A 19710-nucleotide genomic window follows, 5' to 3' on the forward strand; every position below is an offset into this window, starting at 1 on the left:
TCACAGTCTAATGTCCAACACTCCCACTTTCCCCTTCTCGTGTCTTCTGGCACCCCATCGTATGCTACGGTAAGCCATTCTGAACCTCTCAACCGTGAATTTATCCAAACCCCACTTGAAGTATTCTCCCCAGAGCTTAGTATGGTGCTCTGCACATAGTGAGCACTCAATAAATACCAACAATTGATTGAAAGTACTGATATTTTCATCCTGCCTAATTTCCTGCAATGACAAATCTGAAATGCTCATTCCCCCACTTGCCCACCGCGGATGAATTACAGATGGTTAATAATGACGGTATTTGTTAAGATCTTATTATACGTCAAGCACTGTTCTAAGCGCTGGGGCAGTTATAACCTCATCAGGTTGGATGCAGTCCTTGTCCCTCATGGGGCTCACAATCTTAATCCCCATTTTACAGATGACATAACTGAGGCCCAGAAAAGGTAAGTGACTTGCCCAAGGTCACAAAGTAGACAAGTGGTGGAACAGGAATTAGAACCCATGACCTTCTGAATCCCAGGCCTGTGTTTTAGCCATTACTCCAGGCTGGTTCTCAATGATTCCTTATGTTTGTTTTGAGCCTCCCACCTGTCCAAGCTCCAGTGGATATTATCAGGTCCTGCTGGGTGAGATTTGGGAAACTATTCCAAGATTCTGCTGTTTACCTCCTTCGTGACTAAATTCCATGTGGCTGTCTGCTAAAGTTGCTTTTCTCTTCCTTTTTTTTTAAAAGAAATCTGGAACTTTTTTGTATAAGGCACACATAGTTGCTCTACCTTGACACTGTTGAGGTAAAAGGTGGGTTCGACCTTTTCTCCAACACCAGGGAAGAGATGGAGTGAATGAGCCAGTTTGGGAGGCCTTTTTTTTTGGCTCTGAGACCTGGTCTGGTGACCTGCAGGATCTTGAATGGATGGAACAGATTTTGCCCGATACTGTTTCAAAATTTAGGAGCAGCAAGGATGGGTGTTTCTGTTTCTATCACTCACACTGTGAAAGCGAGACTGTCGGCCCTCCTATCTTCTCCTCCCTGGCTTCCCCTGGGCAGTTCAGCCTTCCTGGATGCTCACGGGTTCCCCGTCTCCTCCCTTCCTGTCTGAAGAGCGGAGCATGGTGAATCACTAATGGTCCATTTTGAAGGGCTTGGCAGGAAGCGGGCCACAACACCCCAGTTGAAGTTTCCACTGGGGAGGATTTTCTGGTGCCAGCGGAAGACCCAGGTGTGTTTATTTTTTTATATTTATGTTTATTTATTAAGCACTTACTATGTGTCAAAAACTGTTCTAAGCACTAGGATGGGTACAAGGAGTGATAACAGGAATTAATCCCTATGCTTAAAAGTGGAGGAAACGGAGGCGCAGAGAAGTTAACTGACTTGCCCAAGGTCACACAGCAAGGAAGAGGCAGTACTGGGATTATTGACTGCCAGGCCTGTGGTCTTTCCGCTAGCCTACGCTGCTTTTAAGGCAACTTCCCGGGCAGTGTCGTGTTCTGGGAATTCCTTCAGCCCCTTTGGCTTTTAAAACACGCTGAGGGAACTGTGAAAACACACTGAGGGAACTGTGAATTCAAAGCGGGTTAAGCCCAGTGAATCAGTCAGGCCCGGCAAAAGGCTTCTTTCCAGAGCTTGGAAAGGAGAGGATAACGGCTGGAAATTTCAGGGATCACATTTGCCTGAACCTCAAGCATTACCTGGCCACTGTTTCTAAGACTCTAATACATATGTGGAAATTGGAGATGACCCGAACTGATTCTTGAGGGGGGGACAGGAAAGAGGTGCGTCCAGGAGTCAGGATGGTCACCTCATTGAGTCTATCCTCCTCTGCTCAACAATCGGCATATTTAGAACAGAGGTGTTTTACATGAGCTTTTTTTAAAAAATGGAATTTGGTAAGCGCTGTGTGCCGGCAACCGTACTAAGCGCTGGGATAGATACAAGATAATAAGGTTGGACAGAGTCCCTGTCCCACGTGGAGCTCACAGCCTTAATCTCCATTTTACGGATGAAGAAACTGAGGCACAGAGGTGTTAAGTGACTTGGCCAAGGTGATCCCGGGCTATCCTCCAGGCTACCCCTGTCGGTTCCCTATTCTATCCTAAAGCCTCTTCCCCCTGTGCTGGGTAGGTGATTGCTGGGAAACGGGAGGAGTTGCAGATCTACTCCATTCCTTTCATGTGCCATTTTGGAGAGCCCAGATCACCCTCTAGTCTGTAAGCTCATTGTGGGCAGGGAATGGCACTGGTTTTTGTTATATTGCGCTCTCCCAAGCACTTAGCACAATGCTCTGCACACAGTAAGCACTCAAGAAACATGACTGCCTGAATGAATGAATGAAACCAGGTCCCACAACAAATGGCTCAGACCTTTCACTGGTCTAGCATCCGTTCCACCTTCAATTTTCCCGTGGGCTCCTGATCCGGACCGAACTGCCCCAGGAGAACCTCAGGTATGCCCCTGCCCTAGGAGGACCCTGGGTCTGGGGATCATCATCAGTAGTATTTATTGAGCGCTTACTATGTGCAGAGCACTGTTTTAAGCGCTTGGGAGAGTACGATACAACAGAGTTGGTAGACACCTGCCCTGCCCACATAGTTGGTAGACACGTGCCCTGCCCACGACCATAGTTACAGTTTTCAAATTTGAAAGGTGACAGATGTGTGAGTTTTTTTCCAAAGGAAGGTGCAGAGAACATCTGGGTTCCAATGCCGTCTCTGCCACTTGTCTGCTGGGTGGCTTTGGCCAAGTCACTTAAGTCGGTTCCATCATCTGTAAAATGGGGATTAAGTCTGTGGGCACCACGTGGGACAGGATCTGTGTCCAACTTGATTAGCCTGCATCTTCCCCTAGCGCTTAACGCCGTGTCCGGCACGCAGTAAGCACTTGAGAAATACCATAGAAAAAGCTTACGGTCTAGAGGGATGTGGTGAGAGCACCTTTAGAGGGATCAGCGGTCATGCAACTCCCAGGCTTCTGAGACACGGTTTTTGGGCAACACCCCTAGAGTCTAGAGGATTCTTGTGTTTTGAGTGCTTTAAAGCGCTCAATCCCCTTGCCCTTTCCTACCTCACCTCACTACTCTCCTCCTACGACCCAGCCGCACACTTTGCTCTTCTAACGTCAACCTTCTCACTGTGCCTCGATCTTGCCTATCTTGCGGCCGACCTGTCGCCGACCTCCTGCCTCTGTCCTGGAAGACCTTCCCTCCTCATATCTTACAATTACTCTCCCTATTTCAACGCCTTATTGAAGGCACGCCACCTCCAAGAGGCCTTCCCTGACTAAGCCCTCCTTTCCTCTTCTCCCTTTCCCTTCTGCGTCACCCTGACTCGCTCCCTTTATACGTCCGCCCCTCCCGCCCCGCCCCCAGCCCTTATGAACATATCCATAATTGATTTATTTCTATTGGACTCTGTTTCCCCTTCTAGACTGTAAGTTCCCTGTGGGTAGGGAATGCGTCCGTTTTCTTGTTCTACTGTGCTCTCCCAAGTGCTTAGCACAGGGCTCTGCCCAGGTAAGAGTTCAATAAATACAACTGACTGCCTGACAGCTGATCAGCCCAACTCCTCTGGGCTGGAGACCCTCCTGGCACCCCTGGGGGGAGAAGCCCACCCACCAGGCTGGTCAAGGAATCACGTCTCTGTACATTAAAGGTGCTGGGGCAGCTGAGGATCTTCTGAAGAACCGGCTGCCAAAGACATCAGACTCTGTGGATCTCAATTAGTGGGTCCGTCAAAGGCGGAGGAGCAACTGGTTAAATGAGGAAACACCAACCGGGGAACAAAGGGAAAAGAGACGGGAGAACAGTACAGAGAAAGCATTGCATCAGACCATGGTAATAACAGTGAGGGCTTCTAAAGGGCTTTCATCTTCAAAGGGCCCGGCATTCACTGATTACTGCTCATAAGCCCCTGCTGAGACATCATTCTATCCCTTTTTTACACCTAGGCAGGGAGGCAGACAGGCCGGGTGACTGTCTCGGCAGAGGAAGCAGCAGAAGACCCTTTTGGGCATTCTCAGGACAGAAAGACAGACATCTCTCTTAGCCTAGTCTGGCAGAAAATGACTCTCCCCACCTTCACAGCCTTATTGAAGACACATCTTCTCCAAGAGGCCTTCCCCGATTAAGCCCTCATTTCCTCTTCTCCTACATCCTTTCGCATCTCTCTTGCATTTGGATTCGATGAGAATAATGATGGTATCTGTTAAGCGCTTACTATGTGCCGAGCACTGTTCTCTTTATTCACCCTTTCCTCAGATCCAGGGCACATACATACACATCTATAATTTATTTATATTAAGTCTTTATTAATATATAAGCAGCGTGGCTCAGTGGAAAGAGCACGGGCTTTGGAGTCAGGGGTCATGAGTGTGAATCCCAGCTCTGCCACTTGTCAGCTGTGTGACTGGGGGCAAGTCACTTAACTTCTCTGGGCCTCAGTTTCCTCAACTGTAAAATGGGGATTAAGACTGTGAGCCCCACGTGGGACAACCTGATTCCCCTGTGTCTACCCCAGCGCTTAGAACAGTGTTCTGCACATAGTAAGCGCTTAACAAATACCAACGTTATTATTATATTGATTAGAATAGATTATTCTCCCCCTCTAGACTCTGAGCACGTTGCGGGCAGGGAACGGGTCTACCAACTCGGTTATATTACACTCTCTCAAGTGCTTAGTACAGTCCGCTGCACACAGTGCTCAATAAATACAACTGATTGATAGATTGCTTGATTACCTCTAGTGGATGGGGGTCCCCAGATAGATCTGCCACCAGGAAAGCGGGTGCACCTCCCCTCCACTTAAGGCCTAGCCCGACTCCACCCCGGAATGGATCCAATGAATCAGTGGAATTTACTGAACACTTAACTGTGTGCAGAGCACTGTGCCACACACTTGGGAGAGTACAATACAACAGAGTTGGTAGACACGATCCTTGCCCCCAGGAAGTTTACAGTCTAGAGGGGGAGACAGAAATTAAATAAAATATAGATGGGGAGGAGTGTCTATATATTTGTCTGTATTGTATTTCAGTGCTTCATTCATTCATTCATTCCATCGTATTTATTGAGCGCTTACTCTGTGCAGAGCACTCTACTAAGCGCTTGGAAAGTACAATTTGGCAACAGATAGAGACAATCCCTACCCAACAACGCACTCACAGTCTAGAAGGGGGAAACAGACAACAAAACAAAACGTAGACAGGCATCACTACCATCAAAACAGATAAATAGAACCATAGATAAATGCGCATCATTAATAAAATATAGAGAGCCATAAATATGTACAAATATAAACAAGTGCTGTGGGGAGGGGAAGGGGGTAGAGCAGAGGGAGGGAGTAGGGGCGATGGGGAGGGGAGAAGGAGCAGAGGGAAAGGGAGGGATCCTGATGGGTCTGTTCCCAGTCTCTTCTCTCCACTTAAAGTTTTAGATGGTGAGCCCCTTGATGGTCGTCAGGGCCTGTGCTTAATTCCCACCTGTATATTTTCCCCCATCACTTAGTACAGCGCTTTGCCCACAGTAAGCGCTTAATAAATACTAATTCTATGGTATTATCGATCAGTCATTTTTAATGAGGCTCACTTTGTACCAAACACTGTACTAAGCACTTAGGAGAACACAACGTAACCGAGTTGGCAGACTCGCTCCCTGCCCACAAGGAGCTTACGGTCAAGAGGCTACGCACTGAAGGGCCGCGGGGCTGGGGCTGATAGTGGGGAGAGGAACCCAGGCCAGTCTCAAACGGAAAGCGGGCCGAACCTCAAGAGGAGGTGGGAAGATGGGGGAGGAAGTAAGGTTTTGGGGAACTGCAGGAGTGCTGGAGCCCTGACTCAGTGTACTCCCTGCCCCGTTCGCCATTTTAATGAAGCCCACTAGCCTGACGGGGGGCTGGGGCCGGTCCAGGGGGTCCGGCAGCAGGGAGACAAGAAGCCTGCCTGCCTCCTTCCACTCCAACCCATACGTCACTCTGCCCAGATCGTTTTTCTAAAGAAGTTCAGTCCACATCGCCCCGCTTCTCAAAGCCCTCAAAGCCTTGCTCATCCATCTCCTTAAAGAAACTCCTTACCATTAGCTTCAGGGCTCTCAGTCAGCTCGCTCTCTCCTCCGTTATCTCGCTGATCTACTACACCCCAGCCTGCAAACTTCAGCTCCTCTAACACCAACTTACTCACTGCTCCTTGATCTCATCTGTCTCACTGCTGACTCCTGGCCCACATCCTCCCGCTGGCCTGGAACTCCCTCCCCCTTCATATCTGACAGACCACCACTCTCCCCACCCCCATCTTCAAACCCTTCCTAAAACTACATTTCCTTCAAGGGGTCTTTCCTAAGCCTTCACTTCACATATTGGCCCTCTCTTCTCTCTCACCAATGCACTCAGGTCTTGAACTCCTTAGGCATTTTGACATTCCCCCCAGTCCCAGCCCCACCGCATTTATGAACCTATCAATCAACCAATGGTATTTATTGAACGCGTACTATGTGTACAGCACTGTACTAGACAATTGGGAGAATACAGTGAAACAGAGTTAGCAGAAATGTTCCCTGCCCACAATGAGTTTACAGTTTAAGGGGGATTCGGATGTTGATCGAAATAAATTATGGATATGTACGTAAGTACTGGGGGGCGAGGGAGGGGCGAGAAGCAGCACGGCCCAGTGGAAAGAGCTCGGGACTGGGAGGCAGAAGGACCTGGGTTCTAATTCCTGCTCCGCCATTTGTCTGCTGCGTGACCCTGGGCAAGTCATTCAATAGTCATTCAATAGTATTTATTGAGAGTTTACTATGTGCAGAGCACTATGTACTAAGCACTTGAAATGCACAATTCGGCAACGGATAGAGACAATCCCTACCCAATGATGGGCTCATTCACTTCTCTGTGCCTCAGTTACCTCATCTGTAAAATGGGGATTCAAGTTGCGAGCCCCACGTGGGCCAGGGACTGTGTCCAACCCGATTTGCTTGTATCCACCCCAGAGTTTAGTATAGTGCCCGGCACATAGTAAGTGCTTAACAAATAAAATTATCATCATGTGAGTAAGGGGTTGAAATCCAAGTGCAAGGACGATGCAAAAGGGAGCGGGGAAGAGGAAACTACAGGGCTCCATTCACACTTCCATAGAACTGTTGGGGGTCACAAAGGATCCACCCTCACCACAGACCAGGAGAAGGACCCCCAAAGGTGTCAACAGCCCACATCCATCTTAACACATTTCCTCCCCCGTGGAAGCACTGCCTTCTTTCCAGGTTTGGAGATGTGCACTGTGATGGGTCATGAGAATTGCTGAGATGTCCAGGTGAGACCATGGGAGCCACAACTCTGCATTTCCCCTCGTTGTGGGCAGGGAATGTGTCTGTTTATTGTTATATTGTATTGTCCCAAGTGCTCTGCATACAGTTAGCGCTGAGTAAATATGATTTACTGAATGAATGAATGAACGCTGGACGAATGCTTGGGGAGGTGACCCGGGGGCAGATTCCCAAGGGGCCGGGAGGGCAGGGAACATGTCTACCAATCTGTTATAGTGTATTCTCCCAAGTGCATAGGACAGAGCTTTGCACACAGTAAGCGCACAATAAATACCACTGACTGATTGATTCATCGGGGGTGGGGGGCAGGGAATGAGAGCCACAAATACACACAAAGCTAGGAAGAGGGACACAGATACGCAGGTCCAGAGAGTGGGTTCCCATATAAACATGGAGACAACAAAAGGCCCTCAGGACCACCGTGGGATGGGGACCCACAGGGAAAGTGGTTGGGGCTCAGAGGGAACCCCTTTATCATCTGAGGTAAGGATGGGAAGAGACTCGGTCTGATCTGAATGCATCTACATCAGTGTCATTACAGTGATGATAATAATGATGACGATGATATTTTTTAAATACTTACTACGTGTCAAGCACTACTCTAAGTACCGGGGGGAGATACGAGCTAATCAGGTTGGACATAGTCCATGTCCCACATAGGGCTCAGAGTCTTGATCCCCGTTTCACAGATGAGGGAACTGAGGCCCAGAGAAATGACGTGACTTACCCAAGGTCACAGGGCAGACAAGGGGCGGAGCCGGAATTAGAACCTCTGTCCTTCTGACTCCCAGGCCCGTGCTCTACCCACTAGGCCGTGCTGCTTCCCTGAGTGTTTGGCACAGAGGAAGCGCTTAACACATACCACACTTAAGGGACAGGAGAGAGAGCTGTAGCTCTGAGCTCTGACATGGCGCTGGCTTCGGACCGACCCTCTCTTGTTACTGTGAGCAGCACGTCAGTCCACCTTCTCCCCCAAACTGTAAGCCCAATGTGTCGGTTCAGAGCACTCCCTCCTGTAATAATTTACAATAATTAAGGTATTTGTTAAGCGCTTACTACTTGCCAAGCACTGTTCCGAGTGCTAGGGTAAATCTGATTTAATCAGGTCGGTGCAGTTCCTGTCCCACAGGTGATTCATTCACATCTAAATAGGAAGGAGAACATGTATCGATCCCTCGTTTTACAGATGATGAAACTGAGGCCCAGAGTAAAGTGACTTGCCCAAGGCCACAAAGCTGGCAAATGGCAGAGCGGGGATTACAACCCAGCTTCTTTGACTCCCAGGCTCCTTCCCATGCTCATTCCACTAGGCCACGCTGCTTCTCCATCACACAAGCACCAAAGGTGCCCTGACTTCAGTGCAAAAGGAAAAAACGAAACCCCCAAAACTCAATATTTGGATATTCCAACGGGAATCTCGGGTATCTCTGCGGCCCTGGGAAGCCTGGGCTTCGGGGCCACGCGCTTACTGAGAACTTTCTGAATGTGAGGTGCTCTGGAAGAGATAGGTATCTGAACCTCAAATAGGAAATATCAAATTCACCACAGAGCAGTCATCCACCCAACCTGCCCAACTGAGAGGCAGGGTCCAGGGAAACCACACAGGAAAAAAGGAAACCACAACTGTGGTAAGGCAAGCACAACAGAGATGAAAAACGAACCTAGCAGAAGTGAAATCATGTGGAGTCCCTCTCTCTACATTAAACAGAGGAAATGTCTTTTTCCTGAAGCCCCCCGGTTTGTTCTGACTGCCCTGGAGCAGGGTACAGGGGGCAATAATAATTATTGTGGTATTTGTGAAGTGCTAAGTCTTGACTCATTAGCCAGCTGCCTCAGCCTCCTCATCAGCCTTCCAGCCTCCAGGCCTTTCCTCTTCAGTCTTCACCCCAGTACTAACCCGGATCATCTTCCTGAAATATCGCTCAGCACGTCAACCAGTCAGTGCTATTTCTTGACCGCTTAACCGTGTGCCGAGCACTCTACTAAGCCTCTGGGAGAGTACAGTAGAGTTGCTAGACTCAATCTCTGCCCCCATAGAGTTTACAATCTAGTGGGGGAGACAGGCAATAAAATAAATTACAGAGCGGGGAGATAGGGGAGGCATGGCTATCAAATAATAATAATAATTGTGATATTAAGCATTTACTGTGTGTCAGGCACTGTAGTGGATACAAGCAAATCGGGTTGGATACAGTCCCTGTCCCACGTGAGGTACACAGTCTCGATCCCCATTTTACAATTGAGGTAACTGAAGCAGAGAAAAGCAAAGTTACTTGCTCAAAGTCACAAAGCAGACAAATAGCGGAGCTGGGATTAGAACCCATGACCTTCTGACGCCCAGCCCTGCGCTCCTACGCCACGGCGACTGGTTAGGAAGTCTGGGTGATGGGGCGGGGGGCAGGAGGTGAAGCTTTGGTTGGCAGAAAAACTGGGCAAGAGGAAGGAGAGGAAAGAGCAGTGAGAAGAACACGGAGCTGGGGAAGGTAGGGAGATGGAACTGAAGGGGAGAGGAAAGCAGGAGAAGCAGTCTGGGGAGAGAATTCCACTGCAGATGCTGCAAGCGGAGCAACAGTACAGGCAGAGACATTTGAGTAGCTCTGCTCAGGAATTTATTAAACTATAGCAGTGTCGTGGCTCAGTGGTAAGAGCCCGGGCTTGGGAGTCAGAGGTCATGAGTTCGAATCCCAGCTCTGCCACTTGTCAGCTGTGTGACTGTGGGCAAGTCACTTCACTTCTCTGGGCCTCAGTTACCTCATCCGTCAAATGGGGATTAACTGTGAGCCTCACGTGGGACAACCTGATTGCCCGGTATCTGCCCCAGGGCTTAGAACAGTGCTTTGCACATAGTAAGCGCTTAACAAATACCAACATTATTATTATACTCTCCCAAATGCCTTTTACAGTGCTCTGCACACCCTAAGCGCTCAATAAATATGACTGAGTGAAGCCCCATCTCCCTGCAGAAGGGCAGGGTGGGCAGAAGTGGGAAACCACGCAGTCAGGAGTCCCCAAACCGAAGGGCTCCTTCAAGTGCCGTCAATATTTTTTTGGTTTTCTTTGAACACGTTTTCACCTTTTCCATGATTTTCTTCTGTTCCGTGTGCACATCCTCTCCCTGCTCAGACCAGGGGTCAGGTCTGAACTCATCTTAGAGAAGTTATCATGCTTACAGAAGCAGGGTGGCTTAGTGGAAAGAGCACAGGTTAGGGAGTCAGAGGTCGTGGGTTCTCATCCCAGCTCTCCACCATTTGTCAGCTGTGTGACTTTGGGCAAATCACTTCACTTCTCTGTGCCTCAGTTACCTCATCTGGAAAACGGGGATTAAGACTGTGAATCTCACTCATTCTTCCTCACACAACTCTTCACTATTGGCTACAAAGCTGTCCATCACCTTGCCACCTCTAACCTCACCTCCCTTCTCTCCTTCTCCAGCCCAGCCCGCACATTCCGCTCCTCTGCCGCTGCTCACCTCCTCCCTGGGCCTCGTTCTCGCCTGTCCCGCCGTCGACCCCTTGCTCACGTCCTACCTACCTGGCCTGGAATGCCCTCCCTCCTCAAATCTGCCAAACTAGCACACTTTGCCCCTTCAAAGCCCTACTGAGAGCTCACCTCCTCCAGGAGGCCTGCCCAGACTGAGCCCCCCTTTTCCTCTGCTCCCCCTTCCCTCCCCATCGCTCTGACTCGCTCCTTTTGTTCTACTTCCTTCCCCTCCCCACAGCACTTGTGTATATATGCACATAGTTATAATTCTATTTATTTTTTATTAATGAAGTGTATATATCTATAACTCTATTTATAATGATGCTACTGATGCCGTTTTATTTGTTTTGATGTCTGTCTCCCTCCTTCTAGACTGGGAGCCTGTTGTGAGCAGGGATTGTCTCTATTTGTTGCTGAATTGTACTTCCCAAGCGCTTAGTACAGTGCTCTGCACACTGTAAGCCCTCAACACATATGATTGAATGAATGAATGGATGTGAGTCCTGTAGGACAATCTGATTACTTTGTTTCTACACCAGTGCTTGGCACATAGTAAGCGCTTAACAAATACCATCATTATTATTATGATTACCTTCTGGTATTTACCCCAGTGCTTAGCTAAATGTCTAAGACTCAGCAGTTGAAACACGTTGGCATTTACAAGAGTAAAAAAAAAAGTAACCAAAAAGCTCACCGAGCCATCTCTACCAGACAGTATAAAACTATACCTGAAAACTGGGGGGCAGTGTGGCCTTATGGAAAGAGCATGATCTTGGTAGTCAGACAACCTGGGTTCGAATCCCGGCTCCACCACTTACCTGCTGGGTGACCTTGGGCAAGTCACTTCACTGCTCTGTGCCTCACTTTCCTCATCTGCAAAATGGGGATTCAATTCCAGTTCTGCCTCCTACTTAGACTTTGAGCCCCGTATGGGACCTGATTATCTTGAATCTACTCCAGCACTTAGTACAGTGCTTGGCACACAGTAATCACTTAACTTCCACTATTATTACTACTACTAATAATAATGTTGGTATTTGTTAACCACTTATTATGAGCTAAGCACTGTTCTAAGCACTGGGGTAGACACAAGGTAATCAGGTCGGACACAGTCCCCTGTCCCACATGGGACTCACAGTCTTAAACCCCATACAGATGGGGAAATTGAGGCCCAGTGAAGTGAATTGCTCAAGGTCACAAAGCAGACGTGTGGCGGAGCGGGGATTAAATACCACATCCTCTGACTTCCAGGCCCGAGATCTTTACACGGCTTCACTACCATTGAGATCACTTGTAAACCAACTTTCAGTGATCAAGGTCTGAGGATCCTGCTTGACGACTGCCCGGGTCCATCCGCTTCTTCTCCGACTCCCTCTGTCTCCAGGCTTATGCCCTTCATCAGTGCCTTCCCCAGCGGAAAGACAGGGACGAAAGAAAGGATATGACACACTGGTCCCTTCTCCCTCTCGTTTGCATCTCAGGAAGAGGAGGTTGGACTAGGGAAAGTGGCAAATACCTACTGCTGAAGCCAAGTCTGGGGACCCCCTTGGGCATTTCAGTTATCACTCATTTAATCAGTGGCATTTATTCAGTGCTTGCTCTGCGCAGAGCACTGTACTACAATCGCTTGGGAGAGTACACTATAAGAGAATTAGCACACATTTTCCCTGTCCATAACAAACACGTTGTCTTGTTTTTGTCCGTCTGTCTCCCCGGATTAGACCGTGAGCCCGTCATTGGCCAGGGATTGTCTCTATCTGTTGCCGAACTGTCCATTCCAAGCACTTAGTACAGTGCTCTGCACAGAGTAAGCGTTCAATAAGTATTATCGAATGAATGAATAATTCATAGTACTTAATTTAAAGATATGCACATAAGTGCTCTGGGGTTGGGGGGTGGGGTGAATATCAACTGCCCAGAGGTCACAGATCCAAGTGTATAGATGAGGCCGAAGGGAGAGCGAGCTGGGGGGGGGGGAAGGGATTTAATCGGGGAAGGCCTCTTGGAGGAGATGTGACCTTAGTAACGCTTAGAAGTTGGGGAGAGTGGTGGTCTGGCGAATATGGATGGGGAGGAAGTTCTAGGCCGGGAGGGGAGGATGGGAGGACCTTTTCCCCCCACACTCACATGACGGAGAGGTGTCTATGTGGACAAAGAAATGAATTCTCACGCAAAGACAAACCCAAAAGGCTCTCGCTGGGCTTTCGGACCTTCCGGATCAGGCTCAGGAGCACCGTGACAACCGGTGGAAAAGAGAGATGGCTTCTACCAAACGATGGTGCTCTCGGCTATCTAAACAGAGGCAGCTAGAGAGGACAGTGTTGCAAGAGTGGAGATGATGTTGCCGGTACTGCTAGCCCGGGGTCCTCAGATGACCCCGGTTTGTTTATGACTTCATGCAGCTCCAAATATTTCCCCGCCGAGTGTGGGCGGAGAGGCTGGAGGAGTTCTCCAGCTTCCGAGGATACCCCCGTCTTCGCCCCGGATGGGGAAGGCCCGCGAACCCACCCTTAGGAGACCCTCCTCTGAGGCAGTCACCGGTCGGTCAGCTGGGGAGCCAACTCCAGGCCCGCACGTGGGCACTCCGTCAGCGATCACCCTTTTGGCCGGCGGGATGGAACACACCCTCTCCTGGCAACAGTTTCTCCTCAAGGAAAATTTGGCCTCTGGGACAAAAAGCTTAATGTTCGTATTTCAGCAGCACCTCGGGAGGAAACCCAGATGGGCCCCGAACACGGTGTCTGTGAACTAAAATTTCCTCACTGTGGAGTTTGATGTTCATTCATTCATTCAATCATATTTATTCATGTTGGTATTTGTTAAGCACTTACTATGTGCCAAGCACTGTTCCAAGTGCTGGGGGAGATACAAGGTAATCACTTTGTCCCCGGTGGGACTCACAGTCTAAACGTCCATTTTACAGATGAGATAACTGAGGCACAGAGAAGCTAAGTGGCTTGCCCGAGGTTACACAGCTGACAAGTGGCGGAGCTGGGCTTAGAACCCACGACCTCTGACTCCCAAGCCCGCGTTCTTTCCACTAGGCCACGTTGTTTCTCATTTATTGAGCGCTTACTGTGTGCGGAGCACTGTACTAAGCACTTAGAAAGTATAATTCGGCAACAGATAAAGACAATGCTTACCCAACAACGGGTCGTTGCTAGTGATGGATCCCAGCTTCAGAGAAAACCGAGACTACTCGACACAGGGTATGCTTCCAGCCTCCCCCTACCTAGGCCAGCGTTTTCCCACTAAATTTTCACCTCCCGGCCAACTACAGGATCAATCGATCCACGGTATTTATTGCATGCCCGTGTATAGATCGCTTGACCAAGTTCTGGGGAGAATACAAATAGAATTTGCAGAGAGCGTCCCTGCCCTCAGTGAGCTTATACGATCTGGCCGGGGAGACAACTGCTAAAATAAATTACAGAGGAAATAATAGAGTACGAACATAAGTACGTAAATGCTACCGGTGTCGGAGTGGGTGAGTACCTAAGTGCTTAGTGGTGTGGATGTGCTGAAATGGCAGCTGTACATACATTTTGCATATCACGCACGCCTTTCTCTGATAACCCAGGGCTTACGTTCTTGACGAGCCCTGCATTTTAGAAAACTCTCACAAGGGTTTGCGAAGATTGACGCGTTTACATGTGCACAGTCGTTTCTTCCGAGATCGCACTGTGTTCTATCCAGATAGACGCAGGTAGTCGGGAGAACATTTTCTAATTCCCTGAAAGAGTGCTATCCATAGTACCTGGCCAAAAGTCACGGTTTGGAGGGACTAATATTAATTCCCGTGGACTATTCAACTCCAGCCTTCCAGAAAGTCACATGCCTAGGGCCAGTTACAATTCTGAAATGTAAATAATGTTGGTTTTATTCATTTAACAGAACAGCTGAGGCTGGATGATTCAGGCTCTGGAGCTGGTTAAAAAAAAACATGGGCTGATACATCATCTGAAAAATGTAGGCAAACCCTTTGCACACTGTAGGACTGTGCTAATTAAAATAGAACTATGAAAAGAATCGATCCCACATTCACACAACTAGAAACACAAGCTAGCAATGCAAAGCCACAGATCTTCCCCTTAACTGGCTGGATAACGTGGGTGAAATCCTTAAATGCTCTCTACCTCGAAGGGTTCGACTAAGCCGGCAGTAGGGCAGCTCACGGAGACTGGTGAGGACCGGATTTAAAAAATCAAGAGTGAAGAAACTCGGTCAAACGCGTTCAGTGACTGCAATTTAGCTTCCACCCAGACCTGGGGGATGGGGAGCAAACCAAAAGTAAATCGACCCACCGCGGGTGACACGGAGATTTTAAAATGTCTCCCGTAGCCGGCAGCCCCTGGGCTGAGATGCCAATACAGAGGTGTTGGGTAGCTAGCCCGGCCACCCTCCCCTGGTGGGCTGCCACGGCTGAGGATTTGCAAAAGCAAACACCCCTAGGGCTGCAGGGGAAGTTTTAAAGGGAGCAGCTCGCGGAGGTCTGGACCGGATGCCCTCGCAGGATCTGCCCGACCGGACAACTTCCCCGATTTACAAAGAGGGCGGTGGGCGAGCAACTTGGCAGTCCCCGCGGCATTCCTTTAGCCCGGGCCAAGAGTGCCGGGTCCGTCCTGACGCCGCGCTGCGTGAGAAGACCCGGGACGACTGTGCCGGAGGATAACGAACAGCAGCTGCAGAGGGCGAGTCGCTCCGGGTTCACGCTGGGGGAAAGGGTTGCGGGCTTCCCTGGCGGGGAACGACCCCGACTCACAAAGTGCAGGAAGCGCTCTCCGGGACAGGAGGTGCCCCCAGATCGAGCGAAGGGTCTCGTTACCTTAAAGAAACTTCCTCTCTTGTCCCGGCACGGGGCTCCCACTGTTAGAGACGACATTTTCCCCGGGAAGGCTCCACTTCAGCCGTCAGGCTCCTGAAAGGAGAGACATTTTTAATGGTTACTCCAGCCTGTAGGAAATTCCTTTCTAAGCCGCAGGAACAGTCAAGAAACAGTCACAACAACAGCACTGCCAAGATCCTTTTTCCGTCAACAACACAGTGCCATTTATTTCCCATCAAAGCTCTTCCATAGCCCTTTAGCCTATTATTTCCTTTAAACCCTTGCTTCAAAAAGACCCATCTACCAGACTCTGTTCCCTCCCCTTCCTTCTTTCTAAACTACCGAAGGATGGATCGCTGTGTATTTTTAATGGGTTCGCGTCTGTCAAAATGCCAAAACATAACTATCGCTCTGTTTGCTCGCTTGACCTCAGGCTGAAGCACACGTAGCATAAATGTTGGATGTCACCATTAGATAATTCCGAAGACGGCAGAGTCTGAGGGACGGACCCACAGAGGAGAGAACTAGGAAACGAGCGGCTGCAGGTGAATGGGAAAACCTTTGTGGGGAGCCATTACCTCTCCCCAAATGGGTCTCCAAGCACAGTGCTCGGAGGTCCTTGGAAAATCATTCACTCGCTTTCTTCCCGGAAACCAAAGACAGGGAAATCACTCCTTTCCTTCCCGGAAACCAAAGAAGGGGATGAAACAGGAGGATCCATTTTTCTACAGGCATTAACAGGCAAACGGCCGTTTAAGCTATTTTACAGGGTAAGGAGCTTCCTGGCAAACTCGGGAGGAAATTGATGAGCCCCATGAAACTCTGGTAATGAACGGGTGGGACAATAACACATCTCTGAACTACAACTCTGGCTGCCTGGCTTACAATTTGCCCAACCCTGGCATCTGCTCAGCTGTCCTGTTTGACCACCGTTGCTCTCTGCTTCCAAAGCTCTCGGGCTTTTAGTTAAAGCATTCATTCTGCTCTCCCTCAATCTTCCTCATTCACCTCTGCTTTTGTTGATGAGGTTGGAATCCCTCTTTATGACGTCATTTTTCCCACGAGTCACAAAACACCAAACGGTAGACTGTATTGCACCAAAGCTTTAATAATAATAATAATAATAATGTCCGTATTTGTCAAGCACTTACTATGGGCAGAGCACTATTCTAAGCGCTGGGGTAGATACAGGGTAATCAGGTTGTCTCATGTGAGGCTCACGGTCTTAATCCCCATTTTACAGATGAGGTAACTGAGGCACGGAGAAGTTAAGTGACTTGCCCAAAGTCACACAGCTATAGCCTGGAAGCTCTTCGTGGGCAGGGAACACGTCTACTGACCCTGTTACACTGCACTCTCCTAAGCGCTTAGCAGTGCCCTGCACACAGTAAAGCGCTCAAAACGTACGACTGATAGATAAATCGACTGAAATGGTAACTATCAAGCAGATCCACCCCATGACCTATTTCACCAACATTAATGTATTTATCTCGATCCTTACCAAAACACTCTAAATATAATCTTGGGCTATAGACCACGGAATTGACAATGCTCCTGCTGCCGGGAAAAAAAGGTGCTCCAAGAGGAAGCCCCAGCTGCCTCAACAGTTGAGGGAAGGATTAAAACATCTTTGTTTTCTTCCCTGGAAATGTGAAGGAGAGCCAAGCAGGGCAACAGGAGGCTTGGTGTTTTCGGAAAGTGGAAAAGCAGGAAGGTGTTAAAGGAGAACTTCATGACAGTGAGCTCAAAGAAAGAACCCAGGAGTAGGACAGAATGTATAGTTTTTCTCGATTACTTCTGCTTTAATAAGTAGGAAAAAAAATCCCAGAAAAGATAGAATTCATCCTCCCAGCCCTCCTGACCCTTCCCCCTTTGAGTCCTTTTGCTGTAACTGGGTCTCCTTAAAGGCTCTGAAATGTCTCTCTGAATTTTTTCCCGTTTCGCACTCCAGCTGGGCCAAAGCCAGCGTTCCAAAAATCTCCCGAGGAAGCTCGTTAGATTTCCATTCCAAGTTCGCTGACTCTGGAGGCTCGGATTATTCGACTGCATCGGAACGGACACCAAACTCGGAACCCCTTGAAGCTTGTCCCCTCATTAGAGAAAACCCGAGGGACTCGAAAGGGAGAGAGAAATCCCATGTGCCAAAATGGTACCAGAGCAGGGTCTTCACAATATACATCAGCGGCTGCCATTATTCATCTCCTTCATTCTCAACCGACTCCAATCTCGATTCCTTTTGTCTGCAGGCAGCATCTCGGAGAAATAAAGGAGCTGTAGCTTCAACCAACACCTCTAATAGCTAGAATTGCCTTGAGTAAGTCTGAGATGTAGACTCATCTCTGTTCTGGGCGACTTTGCCTTCCACCTTTTGTTATTCTGGGGTTGCAAATGACTTCAGTTTCACCCAGTTCTCCTGATAGACAGACATGGCGTCTATAGCCCGAACAATTCCGTACTCTCCCAAGCGTACATTCGGCAGAGGGAGAAGCCCCGGGGTTAATTCATCAAACGCTCTCCACAGTCCACTCATTCACACCCACCACACACAAGCAGGAAAGCAGTCTGGGAAACAGCGTGGACTAATGGGAAAAGTACCGGCCTGAAAATCAGAGGACCTGGGTTCTAATCCCGGCTCTTCCCTGCTGTGTGACCTTGGGCTAGTCACTCAACTACTCTGTGACTCAGTTTCCTCAACTGTAAAATGGGGATGCAATCCCTGTTCTCCCTCCCGCTTAGAATGTGAGCCCTCAGGTGGGACATAGACTCTGTCCAACTTGTTTATCTTGATTATCTTGTCCCTATCCCAGTGCTTAGAGTAGTGCTTGACAAATATCATTAAAAGCAGGAGGAGGGGGCAAGGGAGTAAAGCAAGCCAGCTGCACTTTCTCCCCCAGAAACTGGGATCCTTTGAACGCGCCAGAGAGAACTGGCTTAATTCTTGGGTTAAGTTCTAGCTCTAGAAAAGCAAGAAGACATTATTCAGGACTCAAGCGGGGCTTTCCGAATAATATTAATAACGGCGGTATTTGTTAGGAGTTTACCGTGTGTCAAATAAGCGATGGGGTAGATACAAGATAAGCAGACTGGATCCAGGTCCTGTCCCGCAGAGGGCTCACCATCTACTTTTCTATTCACAAAAGAAACCCGAGCCTATGACATCTTGGTTCAGGGAGTCGGTGGTTAAACAAGAATCTCAGATGCCTCCCCTTTCCAAGACAACCATGAGGGCTTCTCCCTCCACCTTCTAACCATAACTTCCCCATGCTGCTCCAGCTATGAGACGCAGAAACGGGACCCCGGACTAACCTCCTCCAGCGAGGGTCCACCTAACGTGTCCTCCTCCGTACCGCTAAAGGCTGATGGGTAATTTGGGTTCTTGAAAAGCCGACGGGTGCCGCGGTCGATCTTTCCAAGCCCTGGACCCGGCCAAAATGCCTTAATCGGAGCTAAGCGACACCAAAAACATTCTTACGGTGCCACGTCTCTTCCTCAGTTTACATGAAGGAATGAAAATGAAACTCACTGCTCTGCTTCATCCTTAATAGACAGGAAGTTTGTAGTGCATTCATCACCCTAACTACACATGCAAAGTTTCCCGAAGATCTGCAGGCAGCCGGCAAATAGGCAAATTGTATGTGTGTTTCTGGAAGGGAAATCGATTGCCAAATCTGGTCAGTTCTTCCCAAGACAATATTTCCTGGATCCACTCGTTCCTTTCCATCCAAATAACCACCTCCCCGGTCCAAGTTCCGGTCCTATAGCAAATGGACTATTTTGTCAGCCTCCTCACTGCTCTCCCACCTCCTGTCTATAGTATAGTCCACGTTGCTGCACGGAATATCTTCCTGAAGCATCACCAGGAACATCTCTTCTCTCTCCCCACTGGCTTCCCATTTGTCTCTACGTCAAACGCCTCACAATCAGCTTCCGGGTTCTCCACCAACTCGCCCCATCTTACGTATCTGCTCTCTTCACTCACTATTCCCCAGCTTGCTCCCTTCGTTCCTTCCGAGCCAACCTTCCCACTTTACCTCACTTGCTACTATGTCCTGTTGATTCATTCAATCATTCAATCATATCTGTCGAGCACTT

At 48.9% G+C, this 19710-nt stretch overlaps 1 protein-coding gene across 6 annotated transcripts in view; it reads right to left on the minus strand.

Annotated features, from left to right (window-relative positions):
• The window catches only part of RIN2 (Ras and Rab interactor 2), a 248243-nt gene that overhangs the window by 102328 nt on the left and 126205 nt on the right, over positions 1–19710 (minus strand). For 5 of the 6 annotated variants that reach the window (XM_029066539.2, XM_029066566.2, XM_029066556.2 and 2 more), the window contains one exon: positions 15619–15711. In XM_029066539.2, coding sequence (XP_028922372.1) covers positions 15619–15675 — 57 coding nt within the window. In that variant the 5' untranslated portion in view covers positions 15676–15711. Of the gene's footprint in view, positions 1–15618; positions 15712–16503; positions 16589–19710 lie in introns of those variants that run through there. The other variant, XM_029066574.2, reaches the window with a different exon arrangement.

The sequence above is a fragment of the Ornithorhynchus anatinus genome, chromosome 1, assembly GCF_004115215.2.
Source record: "Ornithorhynchus anatinus isolate Pmale09 chromosome 1, mOrnAna1.pri.v4, whole genome shotgun sequence".
In the NCBI taxonomy this organism is placed as follows: Eukaryota; Metazoa; Chordata; class Mammalia; order Monotremata; family Ornithorhynchidae; genus Ornithorhynchus; species Ornithorhynchus anatinus.